General features: G+C 36.9%; 1 protein-coding gene across 1 annotated transcript; it reads left to right on the forward strand.

Moving 5' to 3' along the window:
* The first annotated feature begins 11,163 nt into the window (after positions 1-11,163).
* LOC140507871 (olfactory receptor 6T1-like) lies at positions 11,164-12,110 on the forward strand. The gene is given in 2 exon segments (XM_072615732.1): positions 11,164-11,668; positions 11,671-12,110. Coding segments are annotated over 2 exon segments (945 nt in total).
* The last annotated feature ends 4,787 nt before the right edge of the window (positions 12,111-16,897 follow it).

A 16,897-nucleotide genomic window follows, 5' to 3' on the forward strand; every position in this document is an offset into this window, starting at 1 on the left:
AGGAATTCAATATTTGCTAAATTGAATTTTATGGCTTAAGTCTCAAAGAATTCAAATATGGGTAAAATATGCTTAATAAAAACTAGAGCTGGAAGAAAACTTAACAAACATCTAATCCAGCGTCCTCACTCTAGAAATGAGAAAACTGAGCTCAAAGAAGTGACTTGTTCAAGGTCACACTACTAGTGAGTAGCAGAATGGGGTAATGAAGGTTTTGTATTCAAGTCTAACACTTTTTTCTCTAGACCATTCCAATGCGGGGCATACTTCTAGATCTTATAGTCTCAGGATTATTGCTCTGTTCTTACTTATTGTACTACCAACATGTGGAAGTGTCAGGTTCAATTGTCCGAGTGAATCCAAATTTGGATCACAAAGATTTTACTGTACTTAAATATTTCAGCCATGTGCAATGTGGCACATCCTGGGGATTGTTCCATTGCTGGAACATGCAAATGATCAATAAACAATGTGTTGATTTGCAAAATCTCAGATTTTAAAAGTATATCAGAGGTGATCTAGTCCTATCCCTCCTGAAGGATAAGTTCCCTTTCCAACATTCATTATAATTGATCATCTGGCCTCTACTCAAATACTAACAGTGATGTTGAACTCATTAGCCATTAGTTAATATATTGATTAAATCTGGGAAAATTCCATTTCAAAGAGTCAAAAAGCATTCATTGCATACTTACTATGTGCCAAGCATTGTGCTAAGAGCTGAGGATACAAAGAAAAGAAAAACACTGTTCTTCCTTTCAAGGAACTCACATTCTAAAGGGAAAGACAACATATAAATAACTAGATGCATACAAGATATAGAGAGAGTAAAAAGAAGGTATTCTCAAAAGGGAAGGTACTAGATGCTAAGGGAACTAAGAAAGTCCTCCTGCAGAAGGTAGGATTTCAACTGAATATCAAAGCAAGCTAGGAAAACCAAGAGGCAGCAGTGAGAGGACAAAGCAGTCTAGAAATGGTAGACAGTAAGTGTAGCTACACAGAAATAGAAGATACCTTATTATGTTCAAGGAGCTACAAGTGGGCCAGTGCCGCGGGATCAGTGTGTGGAGGAGTGTCAAGTATAGAAAAACTGGAAAAGTATGATGGAGTCAAGTTATTTTATGGAGATCCTTAAATGACAAACAGAAGATGTGATATTTGATCCTAGAGGTAAATGTCAATTAAATGTCCAGATAATTTAGAGTTTAGTTAGCTAGATTACACTGAGAATGATCTTCAACAACAGACTCAACTCACATGTGTAGTACACTGTCCATCAGTGAGATCATTAAATAATCCTCAAGTAATAAGAATCAAGTGTCCTTAAGACTTTGTGCAATGTTGCTTAGTTATTAGGGAGAGGCTCTGTTCAAACAATGGTGGGCTTCATTTCTACCAACATCCCTTTAAGGCTTCCATGTGTATAGACTGAGGGTCTTTGAAAAAACTGTAATGTGGGTGAAGGTTTTCTTTGAGGTCCCCACCCACCACCTGAGGCCTTCATGACATATGAGGTCAATTCTGCCTAGTCAGAGACGTATACTGGTTCCACATATATCATTATATATGTGTGTGTGTATGTGTATGTATGTATATATATATATATATATATATATATATATATATATGTATCTCACTGATTTTATATATATTTCAAAAACTTTCCACTAATATATATTTTGTAAACCCGCAGAAGCCTAGAATTTTAGAGAAGAAAGAGACCTTCACAATTTTCTTCTCTAGTTTCCTTCATTAATAAATGAGGAAACTGAGGCCCATGAAGGCATGATTAAGGTCAGTCAGTGAATTAGTGGTACAGCCAACTGACTATGAACCCCAAACTTCATTCCTAGTACTTTACAGTATCTCAAAACTGGAGGGAGGGCCCTAAGAGACTTCTTAGTCCCATTGTTGTCTGTGGTTGTCCAGTTGTTTCAGTCATGTACTGAACTCTTTATGACCCTTTTTGGGGTTTCTTGGCAGAAATGCTTAAATGGTTTGCCATTTCCTTCTCCAGCTCATTTTGCACATAAGAAAACAAACAGGGTTAACTGACTTTCTAATAAGTATCTGAAGCTAAATTCCAGGCCCAGTGCTCTATGCACTGTACCACCTAGCTGTTCCCTTCTTAGCCCTACCTGTACCTGAACAGTGACATTGGCAACATCCTCAAGTGGTCATAATTATTCATAATTATCTGCTGAAACATGTTTAATGAAGGTGAAATTACTACTTCCAGAAGCACCCACAGTTCTATTAGGAAATTTGGGAGAGAAGACTCATTTGCATTTTGCTTGTTTGCTTTCCTCTGTATCATGCCTAAGTCTACTCTCTGAAACTGTCACTCTTTGTTCCTAGTTCTGACCTCTAGGACCAAACAGAATAAGAATAATCCCTCTCTTTTGTGATAGCCATTCAAATACTTGAAGACAATATCCCTTCCTAAGACTTCTCTTCTCTGAGTTCTCCAGTTCTTTTCCTGACCCCCATTTGGCATGGTTTGCAGGTCTCTGACCATCTTTGTTGTCATTCTTTAGATGAACTCTTATGTGTTGAAGTCCTTCGTAAAATGAGTGTCACAAACTAAACACTATACATTCAATTCATTGAATAGTCATTATGTTATTAAAAGTTATAAGAATAATATATAATAAAATAGCTATGAATAGTTGTTAATAGCCTACTATGTACAAAGCACTATGCTAGTTTCTGGGGGTGGGGCAATTCTGCTGTAAAGGAACTTATATTCTACTGGGGGAATCCACCAGCATTAAGCAATTAAATCAATGGAGAGAGAAAGAGAGAGAAAGGGAGAGAGAGAGAGAGAGAGAGAGAGAGAGAGAGAGAGAGAGAGAGAGAGAGAGAGAAATAGAGCTATGAAGATACAAATAAATACAAAATAGGTTGGGGGTTTTGGGTAGGAATCACTAACCACTAGGGAAATCAGGAAAATAGTCTAGAAAGGAAGGAAGGAAGGAAAACAAAGGAAGTAAAACAAAAGGAAAGAAAAAGGACCACTAGTGTTTGCAGCTGCAGGAGAGCAGGGGGGTATAGAAATCTGTCTTACCTATCAGGGAAGTAGGAAAAAAGGGAATAAGAGAAGGGAGGATGGGGATGATATTAGGGAAGGTAGATTAAGGGAGGTGGTCATAAGCAAAACAGACTTTTGAGAAGGAACAGAGTAAAAAGAGAGACAGAGAAGGGTAAAAAGGGAAAAAATAGGATGGAAGAAAATACACAATTACTAATCATTACTATGAATGTGAACAACATGAACTCACCCATAAAACAGAAGCTGAAAGCAGAATGGTTGATATGATATGTTATTTATAATCTAACGATATGTTATTTATAAAACACACACTTGAAACAGAGAGACACCTACAGAGTAAAAGTAAGGGGCTACAGCAGGCTCTATTATGCTTCAGTTGAAGTTTAAAAAAAGTAGGAGTAGCAATGATGATCTTGGAAAAAGATTAAGCAAATATAGATCTAATTATAAGAGATAAGTAGGTATACTACATTTTGCTAAAAGGTGCCATAGACAGTGGAAGTAATGTCAGTAATGCGCACACACACACACATACACACACACACACACACACACACACACACACACACACACCCCAAATGGTATAGCATCCAAATTCTTAAAGCAAAAGTTAAATGATTTACAGGATTAAATAGAGAATAAAACTATATTAATGTGGGAAATCAATTTTCTTCTCTCAGAACTTGACAAATCTAATCATGGCAGGGGTGGAGCCAAGATGGCAAAGTAAAAGCATGGACTTTCTAAAGCTCTCCCTGCACACCCAGTCAAGTATCAGTAAAAAAAAAAAAAAGTGACTCTACACAACCTCTGAAGCTACATAACCCACAGAATGACAGAGTAAAGCAAATCTCCAGCCCAAGACAACCTGGAAAGTCTACAGGAAGAGTCTACCACCCATGCTAGGAGCAAAGTATAATTCATTGTGGGCCATACCTGCACAGATGGGACCTGAGTAGACCTCAGGGGAACTGAATCTCTGGCACCTGAAGAGGTTTCCAGACTTCACAACCCCAAAACATAGAGGACAAATTAGAAGACAGTGGAAAAAGCCTGTCTGACTTGTGTGAGAGAGTGAAGTGGTCCAGCCCCAGGGCAGCAGAGGGGGTAGAGGAGCCTGCAGCAGCCACAGAGGCAGAGGCAGTGACTGTTTCTGGAGCTCTAGGCCTACAGATTGTGGGGAGATCAAGCGGCTGACAGAGCTCAAAAGTCAAGTAAATGACTGGGGAAATGAGATAAAACTGGAAAAAAAAACAGACTACGGAATCTTACTTTGGAAGAAAGAAAGATCAAAAAAAGTAAGGAAGATCAAAACATACAAACAAAAGAAGACAACAAAGTCAAAGCTCCTACATTCAAAGGCTCCAAGAAAAATATGAATTGGTCTCAAGCCATGGAAGAGCTCAAAAAGAATTCTGAAAATCAAGAGAAGTAGAGCAAAAAGTGGGAAGAGAAATGAGAGTGATGCAAGAAAATCATATAAATTGAGTCAACTACTTGCTAAAGGGGGTGCAAAGAAAAGTGTTGAAGAAAATAACACCTTAAAAAAACAAACTAACCTAAATGGCAAAAGAGATCCAAAAACCAAATGAAGAGAAAAATGCCCTAAAAGGCAGAATTGGCCAGATGGAAAAGGAAGTCCAAAAGCTCACTGAAGAAAATAATTCCTTAAAGACTAGACTGGAGCAGATGGAAGCAAATGACTTTATGAAAAATCAAGAATTTATAAAACAAAACCAAAGGAATGAAAAAATAGCAGACAATGTGAAATATCTCATTGGACAAACAACTGACCTGGACAATAGATTCAGAAGAGACAATTTAAAAATTATTAGACTACCCAAAAGCCATGATTAAAAAAAGAGCCTAGACATCATATTTCAAGAAATTATCAAGGAAAACTGCCCTGATATTATAGAAGCAGAGGGTAAAAGAGATATTGAAAGAATCCACAGATCACCTCCTAAAAGAGATCCCAAAAGGAAAACTCCTAGGAATACTGTAGATAAATTCCAAAGCTCCCAGGTCAAGAAGAAAATATTGCAAGAAGCCAGAAAGAAGCAAGTTGAATATTATGGAAAAACAATCAGAATAACACAAGATCTAGCAGCTTCTACATTAAGGGATTGAAGGATTTGGAGTATGATATCCCAAAGGTCAAAGGAGCTAGGATTGAAATCAAGAATCACCTACCCAGCAAAACTGAGTGTAATACTTCAGGGAGAAAAATAGTCATTCAATTAAATAGAGGACTTTCAAGCATTCTTGATGGAAAGATCAGAGCTGAAGAGAAAATTTGAATTTCAAACACAAGATTCAAGAGAAGCATGAAAAGGTAAATGGGAAAGAGAAATCATAGGGACTTACTAAAGTTGAACTATTTACATTGCTACATGGAAAGATAATATTTGTAACTTTGAGACTTTTCTCAATATTAGGGTAGTTGGAGGGATTATATACACATAGACAGAGGGCACAGGGTAATTTGAATATGAAGGGATGATATCTAAAAAAACTAAAATTAAGGGGTGAGAGAAGAATATATTAGAAGGCGAAGGGGAGAAATAGAATTGGGTAAATTATCTCTCACATAAAAGAGGCAAGAAAAAACCTTTTCAATGCAAGGGAAGAGGGTGGAGGTGATAGAGAAAGAGTGAACCTTACTCTCACTTCATTTGCCTTAAGGAGGGAATAACATGAGTACTCAATTTGGTATGAAAAATCTATCTTACTTTACAGAAAAGTAGGGGAGGGAGATGATAGAAGGGAGGGCAAATGGGAGGAAGGGGTAATTAGAAGCAAACACTTTCAAGAAAGGACAGGGTCAAAAGAGAGAGTAGAATAAAGGGGGGAACAGTATAGGATGGAGGGAAACATAGTTAGTCTTTCACAACATAACTGTTATGAAAGTGTTTTGCATGACTATACATGTATAACCTGTATCAAATTGCTTGCCTTCTCAGTAGGGATGGGTGGGGAGGGAGGGAGGCAGAAGTTGGAACTAAAAGTTTTAAAAATGAAAGTTAAAAATTGTTTTTACATGCAACTGAGAAATAAGACATACAGGCAATGGGGTACAGAAATCTATATTATCCTACAAGAAAATAGAGGGGATGGGGATAAGACAAGGGAGGGGTGTTATAGAAAAGAGGGCAGATTGGGGGAAGGGATAATCAGAATGCACACTGGCTTGGGTAATGTGGAAGGGGGAGATGGGGTGAAAATTTGGAACTCAAAATCTTGTGAAAATGAATGTTGAAAATTAAAAATAAATTAATTAATTTAAAAAAAAAAGAAAGAAAAGTTAGATATAATAGACTTCTAGAGAAAATTGAATGGGAATAGAAAGCAATACATCTTTTTCTCAGTGATACGTGGTATATACACAAAATTTGACCATGTATTAGGCCATAAAAACCTCAAAATCAAATGCAGAAAAGCAGAAATATTAAATGTATCCTTTTCAGACCATAATTCTATACAAGTTACATTGAATAGCGGGCCATGGAAATAGAGAATAATAAATAAAGGGAAACTAAATTATCCAATCCTGAAGAATGAGTGAATAAAAAAAATCACAGAAATAATAAATCATTTCATTAAAAGAATGACAGCAATGAGACAACATACTAAAATTTGTGGACTGCAGCCAAAGCAGTACTTAAGGAAAAATTTCTGTCTCTAAATGCTTACATCAATAGAATAGAGAAAGAGAAGATCAAGGATTTGGCATGCAACTAAAAAAACAACTAGAAAAAGAACAAATTAAAAATTCTCAATTAAACACCAAATTGGGAGTCCTGAAAATAAAAGAGATCAATAAAATTGAAAGTAAAAAATCACTGAAGTAATAAATAAAACTAGGAGCTGGTTTCATAAAAAATAAATAAATAAAAGAAATAAACTATTAGTTAATTTGATTTTTTAAAAAGAAAAAAGAAAAACAACTTACCAGCATCAAAAATGAAAAGAGTGAATGCACTACCAATAAAGGTGGGATTATAGCAATTATTAGGAGCTATTTTGTTCAATTTCATGCCAACAAGTCAGAATCTAAGTAAAATGGACAAATATTTACAAAAACATAAATTGCCTGGATTATCATGGAAAGAGAAATTGAAATAGTCATAAATGAATTCACTAAGTAAAAACGAATCTTAGGACCAGATGGAACTGCAATTTAATTCTGCCAAACATTTAAAGAACAATTCATTCCAATACTATATAAGTTATTTGGGGAAAAAGGCAACGAAGGAGTGCTACCAAATTCCTTTTATGACACAAATATGGTACTAATACCTAAACTAAGAAGAGTAGAAACAGAAAAAGAAAGCTATAGACCAATTTCACGAATGAATTTTGATGCAAAATTTGAAATAAAACAATAGCAAGGAGATTATAGCAATATATCACAAAGATCATGCACTATGAACAGGTGGGATTTATATCAGGAATGCAGTACTGTCTGGTTCATTATGAGAAAAACTATCTGCATAATTGGCCATATAAATGAGAATAAAACAAAGACATAATTTTTTATCTCAATAAATGCAGAAAAAACATTTGTCTAAAAGCAACACTCATTCTTATTAAGAATACTAAAAAGCACAGGAACAAATAACTTTTCTTTACAATGATAAGTAGTATCTATCTAAAACCATCAGCAAGCATTATCTGTAATGGGGATATGCTAAAAGCCTTCCCAATAAGATCACGAGTGAAACAAGGCTGCCCATTATCACTGCTATTATTCAATACTTTACTAGAAATGTTAGCTACATCAATAAGCAAGAAAAAGAAATTGAAGGAATTAGAAGAGGCAATGCAGAAGCAAAACTATCACTCTTTTCAGACAATATGATGGTATACTTAGAGAATCAACCAAAAAACTAGTTGAAATAATTAACTTTAGCAAAGTTATGGGATATAAAATAAATCCACATGAATCATCAACATTTCTATATATTACAACAAAGTCCAGCAGAAAGAGTTGAAAGAGAAATTCCATTTAAAATAACTTCAAATAACATAAAATATTTTGGCATCTACCTGCCAAGACAAACCCAGGAACTATATAAATACAATTACAAAACACTTTTCACACACACAAAAAAAGACAAATCTAATAAATCCAAACCTAATAAATTTAAACAATGGGAGAAATACTATTTCCTCATGGGTAAACTGAACCTATATGACAAAAACAACAATTCTGCCTAAATTAATGTGCTTATTCAATCAAATTGCCACAAATTTATTTTATAAAGCTAGAAAAAATAATAACAAAATTCATCTGGAAGAACAAAAGGTGAAGAACATCAAAGGAATCAATGAAAAATTTGTGAAGAAAGGTATCCTAGTTTTACTAGATCTCAAATCATATAACAAAATAATAATCATCAAAATAATCTGGTATTGGCTAAGAAATAGAATGATAGATCAGTAGAATACATTAGATGCACAATACATAGTGGTAAAGGACAATAACAATTCTCTTGTTGTTCAATCATGTCCCACTCTTTGTGAACCTGTGGATCATAGTACAGTAATACTCATGGAATTTTCTTAGCAATGATACTGGAGTGCTTTACCATTTTTTTCTCTAGTAGATTAAGACAAACAGAGGCTAAGTGACTTACCCAAGGTCACAAAACTATTAAGTGTCTGAGGTCAGACTTGAACCTAGGACTTCCTGACTTCAGGACCAAGCCATCTAGCTGATAAACCCAAAGATCCAATCTTTTGGGACAACTCACTATTTGACCAAAAAAAAAAAAAAACATTCTGGGAAAATTGGAAAGCACTTTAGCCAAAACTAGGTATAGACCAACATCTCACACCATAAATGAAGATAAGGACAAAATGAGTATATGAGTTAGACATAAAGGGTCTTATGATGAGCAAATTAGGGAAGTATGGAAAATTTATGAGCAAACACGAAATAACATTATGGGATGTAAAATGGATAATTTTGGTTACATTAAATTAAGAAGGTATTGCACAAACAAAAAACAATGGAATCAAGATTATAAGGAAAGCAGGAAACTGGGGAGGAGGGTGAGAATTTAAAGCAAGTTTCTCTGATAAAGGCCTTACTTTTTAAATATATAGAGAACTGAGTCAAATTTATAAGTATTCAAGTCATTCCCCAACTGATAAATGGTGAAAGGATACAAACAGGCTCTTTTCAGACAAAGAAATCAAAGTTATCTATTGTCATACAAAAAAAATGTTCTAAATCACTATTGGTTAAAGAAATACAAATTAAAACAACTCTGAGTACCATCTCAAATCTATCAGATTGGCCAATATGACAGAAAAGGAAAATGACAAATGTTGGAAGGGATGCAGAAAAATTGGGACATTGATGCATGGTTGTTAAAGTTATAAACTGGTCCAACATTCTAGAGAGCAATTTGGAACTATGCCAAAAGAGGTATGAAACTTCATACTGTTTAACCCAGCAATACTACTACTAGGTCTGTATCCCAAAGAGATCTGAAAAATGAAAAGTATTTACAGTAGCTTTTAAGAGGGAGCAAAGAATTGGAAATTGAAGGAATGTCTGTTGATTGGGAAATGGCTGAAAATGTTCTTTTATATAATTGTGATGAAATTCTATTGTACTGTAAGAAACGATGAGCAGAATAGTTTCAGAAAAGCCTGGGGCGGGCTATATGAACTGATACAAAATGAAGTGAGACGAACCAAGAAAATATAGTACATAGTAACAGTAACATAGTAACAGGAACAGCAAGATTGTCTGATGAGTAACTGTGAACAACTTAACTATTCTCAGCAATACAATGAACCGAGATAATTCTTACAAGACTCATGATGAAAAATGCTATCCACCTCCAGAGAAAGAACTGGTGGAGTCTGAGTGCAGATTGAAGCATAATTTTTTCACTGTCTTTATTTTTCTCAGTTTGTTTTTTTTTTTTTTTTGCAAAGTGGCTAATATGGAAATATGTTTTACATAACTTCACATGTACAATTTATATCTCATTTCTTTCCTTCCCAGTGGGTGGGGGAGCAGTGAGAAGAAGAGAGTGAAATCAGACCTCAAATTTCTTAAATAAATGCTAAAAATAAATAAATGAATCCTTTAAAAATGTCTATTGGAACAGTCCAGGCAGAAGGTGATGTGCACCTGAACAAGGGGAGTGGCTATGGTATGTCAGAAGAGGAGATGGATCTAAGAAGTATTAGGTAGATAGAGTCAACATTTGGCAACTAATTCAATATGGAGGTCCAGCGCAAAGGAGGAGTCAAAGATGATTCTAAGAATAGAAATCTAGAATATTCAAAGCATAATGATGCCCTTAAGAGGAACAGGAGACTTTAGAATAAGGATAGGTTTACAATAGAAGAGAATAAGTTCTATTCTGGACATGTTGAGTTTAAGATACTAGTGATGCAAGATCTGATCTACTATGTAAGAATACAGTGAGATTACTGTCTCCCTCATTTTGGACATTCCTTTCCATGAAACAAAAGATAGCATTATTTTTTTGTTGTTGCTGGGGCTCTAACACATACTAGCTGAATGACCTTGAGTAAGGTCATTTTGCAGCTTCAATTTCTTCATTTATAGCAGGAAATAACAATACTTATACTAGATACCTCTTGATGTTGCTGTAAGGAAAATACTTTGCACCACTTCAGGTCCTATATAAAAGTTTCCTTATCCAAAGATGTGTCAACATTCCAGTGATTTCTTTTATGCACACTTGTGTATCTGTCTATAGGAATAGTGCAGTTACCAGGTTGGGTGGGGAAAGGATAAGATTTCAACCTAAAGTTATAATAGCAGGTGCTTTAAATGTGGGTTTGGCTTGATATTAAAGAAGAATTTCAGATTTGTCTTTTTCCAATTATCACAGAAAACATAGGGAAGAGAAATACAGGTACTTTCCCCAAACTCTGTTTGTTGATAATCAGAAAGTTTTCCCCAAAAGTTTCATGCAAAAGTACTAGGTTAGAAGCCTCATAAATCAGAGACTTAAACCACCAATTTTGTTAGGTGCTTCGTAACAGTGGATTGGATAAGTATCTGCCACCAAATATTAATTCATCTCCCATGCCCTTCTTACTATAGATAACTGGAGATGAGGCCAGACAACTGGACCCAGGTAAAAGAATTTGTGCTTCTGGGTTTCCCTAAGAGCTGGGCCCTACAGTTGATGTTGTTCCTGGGGCTTCTGGTGACATATGTGGTGACAGTGATGGGAAACTCGCTCATCATCATGCTCAGTTGGTCTGATCGCCGCCTACACACCCAGATGTATTTCTTCCTGAGGAATCTTTCCCTCTTGGAGCTGTTGCTGGTCTCTGTTGTGGTCCCTAAGATGCTAGTCAGTATCCTCACTAAGGACTATACTATCTCCTTTTCTGGCTACATCATACAATCCTACCTCTATTTCCTCCTGGGCACCACTGACTTCTTTCTCTTGGCTGTCATGTCCCTGGACCGCTATCTTGCCATATGTCATTCATTACGCTATGAGACACTGATAAGTGGCCCCATCTGTATCTGGCTAGTGTTGGCAGCCTGGCTTGCTGGATTTCTCTGGACCCTTTGCCCCACCATCCTCATGGCTAGCCTGCCTTTCTGTGGCCCAATGGCATTGACCACTTCTTCTGTGATAGTTGGCCACTTATGAGTCTCTCCTGTGGGGATACCCAGCTTCTTCAGTTGGTGGCTTTTCTGCTTTCCACAGCACTGTTACTGGGCTCACTGACATTGACCTCTAGTTCTTATGTCTTTATTCTTGCCACTGTCTTTTGTACCCCAAAAGCCAGTGAGCAGAAGAAAGCCTTTTCTACCTGTGCATCACACCTCACTGTTGTGGTCATGTTCTATGGCAGTTCCATCTTCCTTTACAGTCACACATCAGAGGCCCAGTCCATGCTCCTTAATAAGGGGGTCTCTGCCCTGAACTGCATCATCTCCCCACTCTTAAATCCATTCATCTTCAGCCTCCGTAATGACAAAGTGAAGCAGGCCTTATGTGATGCCATAAGGTGGCACAAACCCATGGGCACAAAATTGTGAGAACACTAGTAAAGGGGGAGAGGATGTCTTACTTGTGTTTCTAGAAGTCAAACCAGTGCCTATGTGAATATGCAATGATGAAGACCCTTGATAATATGGAGTGTTTTCATTCACCCCTTTACGCAGACATAGTTAACACTATCAGCAGAGTTATCTTTAAACTGAAAGGACTGTGGAATAGTATAAGGGAAAGAGCACTGAACTTGAAATTAGAAGACTTGAATTTGAGGCTCAGTTCTTCCCCTTAGTTGCTTTATGATCTAAGAAGTACTGAAGGGGGCACAAGTAGAAAAAGTTTAACAAGTCCTAATCTAAGGCGAGTCATTACCCTTCCCTGGTCATTACTTTCTTTACTTATATAATGAGAGAGTAAGTTCAACTAGATATAAAATTGTCATTCCATGACATACCTGGAACAGAGTTGTCAGTCTCAAAAGTATGGTATTGGAGAAAACAGGAAGTCATTCTGTGCCTCAGTTGTCCCATTTGTGAAATGACAAAAATAACTTATAGGAAGGCAATGTGGCCACTTAAAAGGAAGTCAGTGTGGAGTAGTTAAAAAAAAAAACGTTGGACCTTGACTCAGGATGGCCCGAATTCTAATGCCACCTCTGACTACGGGAAAGTCATTTGACTTCTTGGATCCTCTGCCACCTCATCTATAAAATGGTGATCAGAAAACTCATCATGTCTACCTGTCAGAGTTGTTATGAGCCTCAAATAAGGAAAAGTATGAGAATGGTTTGTAAGTCTTTCAAACTCTTAAGGAAGGATTTTCTTTTTACTTCCCAACTTGCAGCCCTGTGCCTTTCACATATTTAAATGGTTGTTCAATTTAATTAATTTGTTAAGAGCCATGGAGAACAGATGCTCTTTAAGTCTAAGAATGAATGCATGAATGAAAGGAAGAGAGAGTGAGGAAAGAATGGAGGGAAGGAGAGAAGGAGAAAAGGAAGGAAGGAAGGAAGGAAGGAAGGAAGGAAGGAAGGAAGGAAGGAAGGAAGGAAGGAAGGAAGGAAGGAAAGAAGGAAGGAAAGAAGGAAGGAAGGAAAGTTGAGAGGGAAGAAGGAAAGAATGACAGGAGGGAGGAAAGCAGGGAAGGAGGAAAGAAGTGCATTTATTAAGTATTTACTATGTGTCAAGCATTATGCTAAGCATTATAAATAAATGTGTTAAAAAGTGAAACAGTCCCTGCCTCAAAGAACTTCCACTATAATGAAGAGACACAAGACATATAGCAGGGTAGTAGCCAGAGGTTGATTAGAACAGGGAACTCACAAGGCTGGTGAATGGAACCACAGGACAGTCAACTGACATACCTTTTCCAGAAATAATGGTGCTATTAATTTATTTTCCTCCAAGCAATAGATTGAAAGGTAGAGTTCACACATATGGTAGCAAGCTCGATGGGATATGAAATATCCTCTTGGGGACAGCTAGATGTTGAACGTATAAGTTTTCACTCACTCAATCTCCAATCAAGATAACTTAGGCCTAAGGAGAGAGTTTGAAACTTAAGTGGGTTAGTTCTCTTAGAGATACTGCACAGATCCTGGAGATCCAGTACAAAAGGTAATGATCCAGGTGGGGAAAATGTATCACCCAGAAATGGCCCTTTGAGGTTCATGGCCTTGGGGTCCTTCATATATTCAAATTCAGAGTTCGTGAACACCTCCCCCCTCCACTACCAACTACCTCTTTTGTGGATCTTATAGGCCAAACCAACAGATGCAGAGATTCAAAACAAAAACACTTCCAGTCAAACACCACAGCCACATAGTAGCAAGTCAGGTAGTAAGCATTCATGCCAACCAAATCTGCCAATGGCCAAGGCTTCAACGAAGGCTGCAGGTCCACCCCTCCATAAGGTCTATATCCCCAATCCAGTGCGACAAAGACAAAGGGATATAAACTCATTCACTGGCATGTGCCTCATAGCCTGTTGTGACTATTCAGTTTCCTTCATGCTCAACCCACTAGGACAGAGAACCCTAGCAACTTGATGCACTAATGCTTCTTGTTTCTCTGCTGCTTTTTTCTCAAGTGGTTCCTTGACTTCACCCTACACTGTTTGTCTCCTGGCTAATGGTCAGAACACCCCTGTGCCACATCTGACCCCATAGTCTCAGTCACAGCCACCAATCATGTGATCTCTCTCACAGTCACCAACCCCCCTCTTCTTCTCCAAGCTTTGGTTTCCCTCCCCTGGCAACCCACATCTCCAATGTTAACGATACACTTCACTCTCAATCAACACTTTTTAAAATTACCACATCTGGAACTTAGGTAACCCATTTTTCTGAAGTTGATTTATCCTCCCTCTTGAACCTACACATAGATTTTTGGGAGGTGCAGTTCATAGACTCCCCTCTGCTCCCCTAACGAATGAGAATTTGAGCCCTAAATCACTGCTGTAACATAAAGTGCTACATATGTCCTTTACAGAAGCACTTCTAAGCTATAGAAGCATGTAGTTGTATAATGCAAGTTGCATGAAGAAAAGCAAAGTCTCTGCCTAAGCCTCTTACAATCATTCTTGGAGATGACAACTCTATGTACATACCATGGAAAAGAGCTAGATTTAGACAGCTGTAACCAGAGATGGGGCAGGGGGCGGGGGGAGAGGGGGTAGCTAGGAGACAATGGATTAAGTACTGGCCTAGAGTCAGTAACACTTATCTTCCTGAGTTCAAATCTGGTCTCAGACACTTACTAGCTGTGTGACTGAGCAAACTCTGTTTACCTCAGTTTCCTCATTTATAAAATCATCTGAAAAAGGAAATGCAAACCACTTCAGTATATTTGTCAAGAAAACCCCAAATGGGGTCTCGAAGAGTCAAACAATGACTGAACAAAACAAACAAGGAAAATGAGACTCAAGTGAAATAATGGATATAAAGCACTTTGCAAGAATAAAAGTGGAATAAAAACGTCCATCATCATCATCATCCACATTCTCCAGAACTCCGATCTTCATTCCTTGAGCCTTCTGTTACACTCCTCCTGAACTCAAGAAGTATGTATAGAGCAACAGAGGAGTGTGGTGGTAAATGTTTAATGATCTGGTTCTCAGGAAAAATGTATTCACTTACATTATCAAGTTCAGCTCACATTATTAGCACTTTTTGAGGTTTAGACAATCAACAAAACAAGAAATCAAGCCTTGATGTGTGGGTACAATTTCTGAAGTGTACATGTTCACACTGAAAATTTAACAATGGGCTTTCCTGAACTTGTCTGACTTGGTATAGCATGCCCCTAATTATAACCATAAAATAATGTATAAAATAATGTGGTGGCAGACAATACAGAGTCCCTGTTTGAGACCTACCCCTACCCCAAGCCAATCACATACTAGCAGATTAGCAAGTCTCAGTCTCCCTTCGCCTGAAATACAACAAACTGCCCCAGAGGCCAATGACTAACATGTTGCAAAGCCAGGTGGCCACATTCTCCTTGAAAGCAGTTTCCAATAATTTATTTCCATTCCCTTTGTAAGCAATTTATACTGTATGTAGCATCAAATGAAAAAGAAAAGAAAATCAAGGGAAGTTATGCTGAATCACAAAATGTTATTCAGTACAAATAAACAATGTTTAATATAAAGATTGATAAGAAAAAAGTACACAGTTCTTAGATTTACATTTCTAATATCTTACAATCTTATTTGTCATGATGACAAAGACACTGGTGATAATAAGAATATATTATGAAAATCTTAACTCAGCAGTTTGGATTTAGAGGGGTTCATGCTATATCCCTCAAATGGCAACCTTTAGTCTCAATTATTTAAGTAGGTCTACTGTTTCTTTTGGCTACCACCTATCTTATACTTTTAAGCACAGTAATATGTGAACTAAAGAGAATAGAGAACTTCTTGGCTGGTTTTAAGAGTAATAGCAAAAAAAGTGAGAAACATTTAATGCTGCATAGATTTATAAAATATTAAACAATTTCTATGAGCATGAGGCTGTACAGTCAGACCATTGCCAGGAGAATGGTTGTAGATTATTGACCTGAAATTTTCTCCTGTACAAGTAGCCATGCACACATAAAAAGAACGTTGGTCCCAAAGCTTGTCCATGGCTTGAAGTTCTGATTTTTGCTTTTAACTTGCCTGAGTTAGTCTCAGCCTCTAAAGACTACTATAGTTATAGAGAATAATTTAATATCCACTCAAGGCTTCTTATTTAAAATATTTTTATACTGGGATGCTTAGTATCTACTAAATGTTCCTAATCTACTTCCCTAGGATCTAACGGGAAAATGGGGTAAGGCGGGGTCCTAAAATTAGTTGGGATTTTATTGTTCCTTAACCTTGTTTATGGATTAAGACTTATTGGCTACATTGCTTTATTGAACTTAATATCCTCTATCAACATCCTTAAGCATTTAGAAATTCAGCAACTGAGAAAATAATTAATTCTTACTCTTTAAAGAAATATTTTCCATCCTAGTTAACCCATCACCATGGATTCAAAGATACATACTGTCATTGAAACTTAGGCACTCAACGATTAGAGTGATCTATGAGGGGAAGAGCGAAGTATCTGTGACAACATTTAGCTGTTCAGGTCTGATTCTGAACATTACAGACTAGGAAACATTTGGAGATGCTGAGCAAGATTTACTATAAGCAGCTATTGGCATTTCTTCTTGAATGGCAGATTGCTGATAGGTCAACATAAACCTTTTGTACCAACACCAAAGTAAGACCACAGACAACAAAGTAGTCAAGTCTCTTCTCACTAGAGATATCATCTCACACAGTTAAATTTCATTGCTTA

The sequence above is a fragment of the Notamacropus eugenii genome, chromosome 5, assembly GCF_028372415.1.
Source record: "Notamacropus eugenii isolate mMacEug1 chromosome 5, mMacEug1.pri_v2, whole genome shotgun sequence".
Taxonomy (NCBI): Eukaryota; Metazoa; Chordata; class Mammalia; order Diprotodontia; family Macropodidae; genus Notamacropus; species Notamacropus eugenii.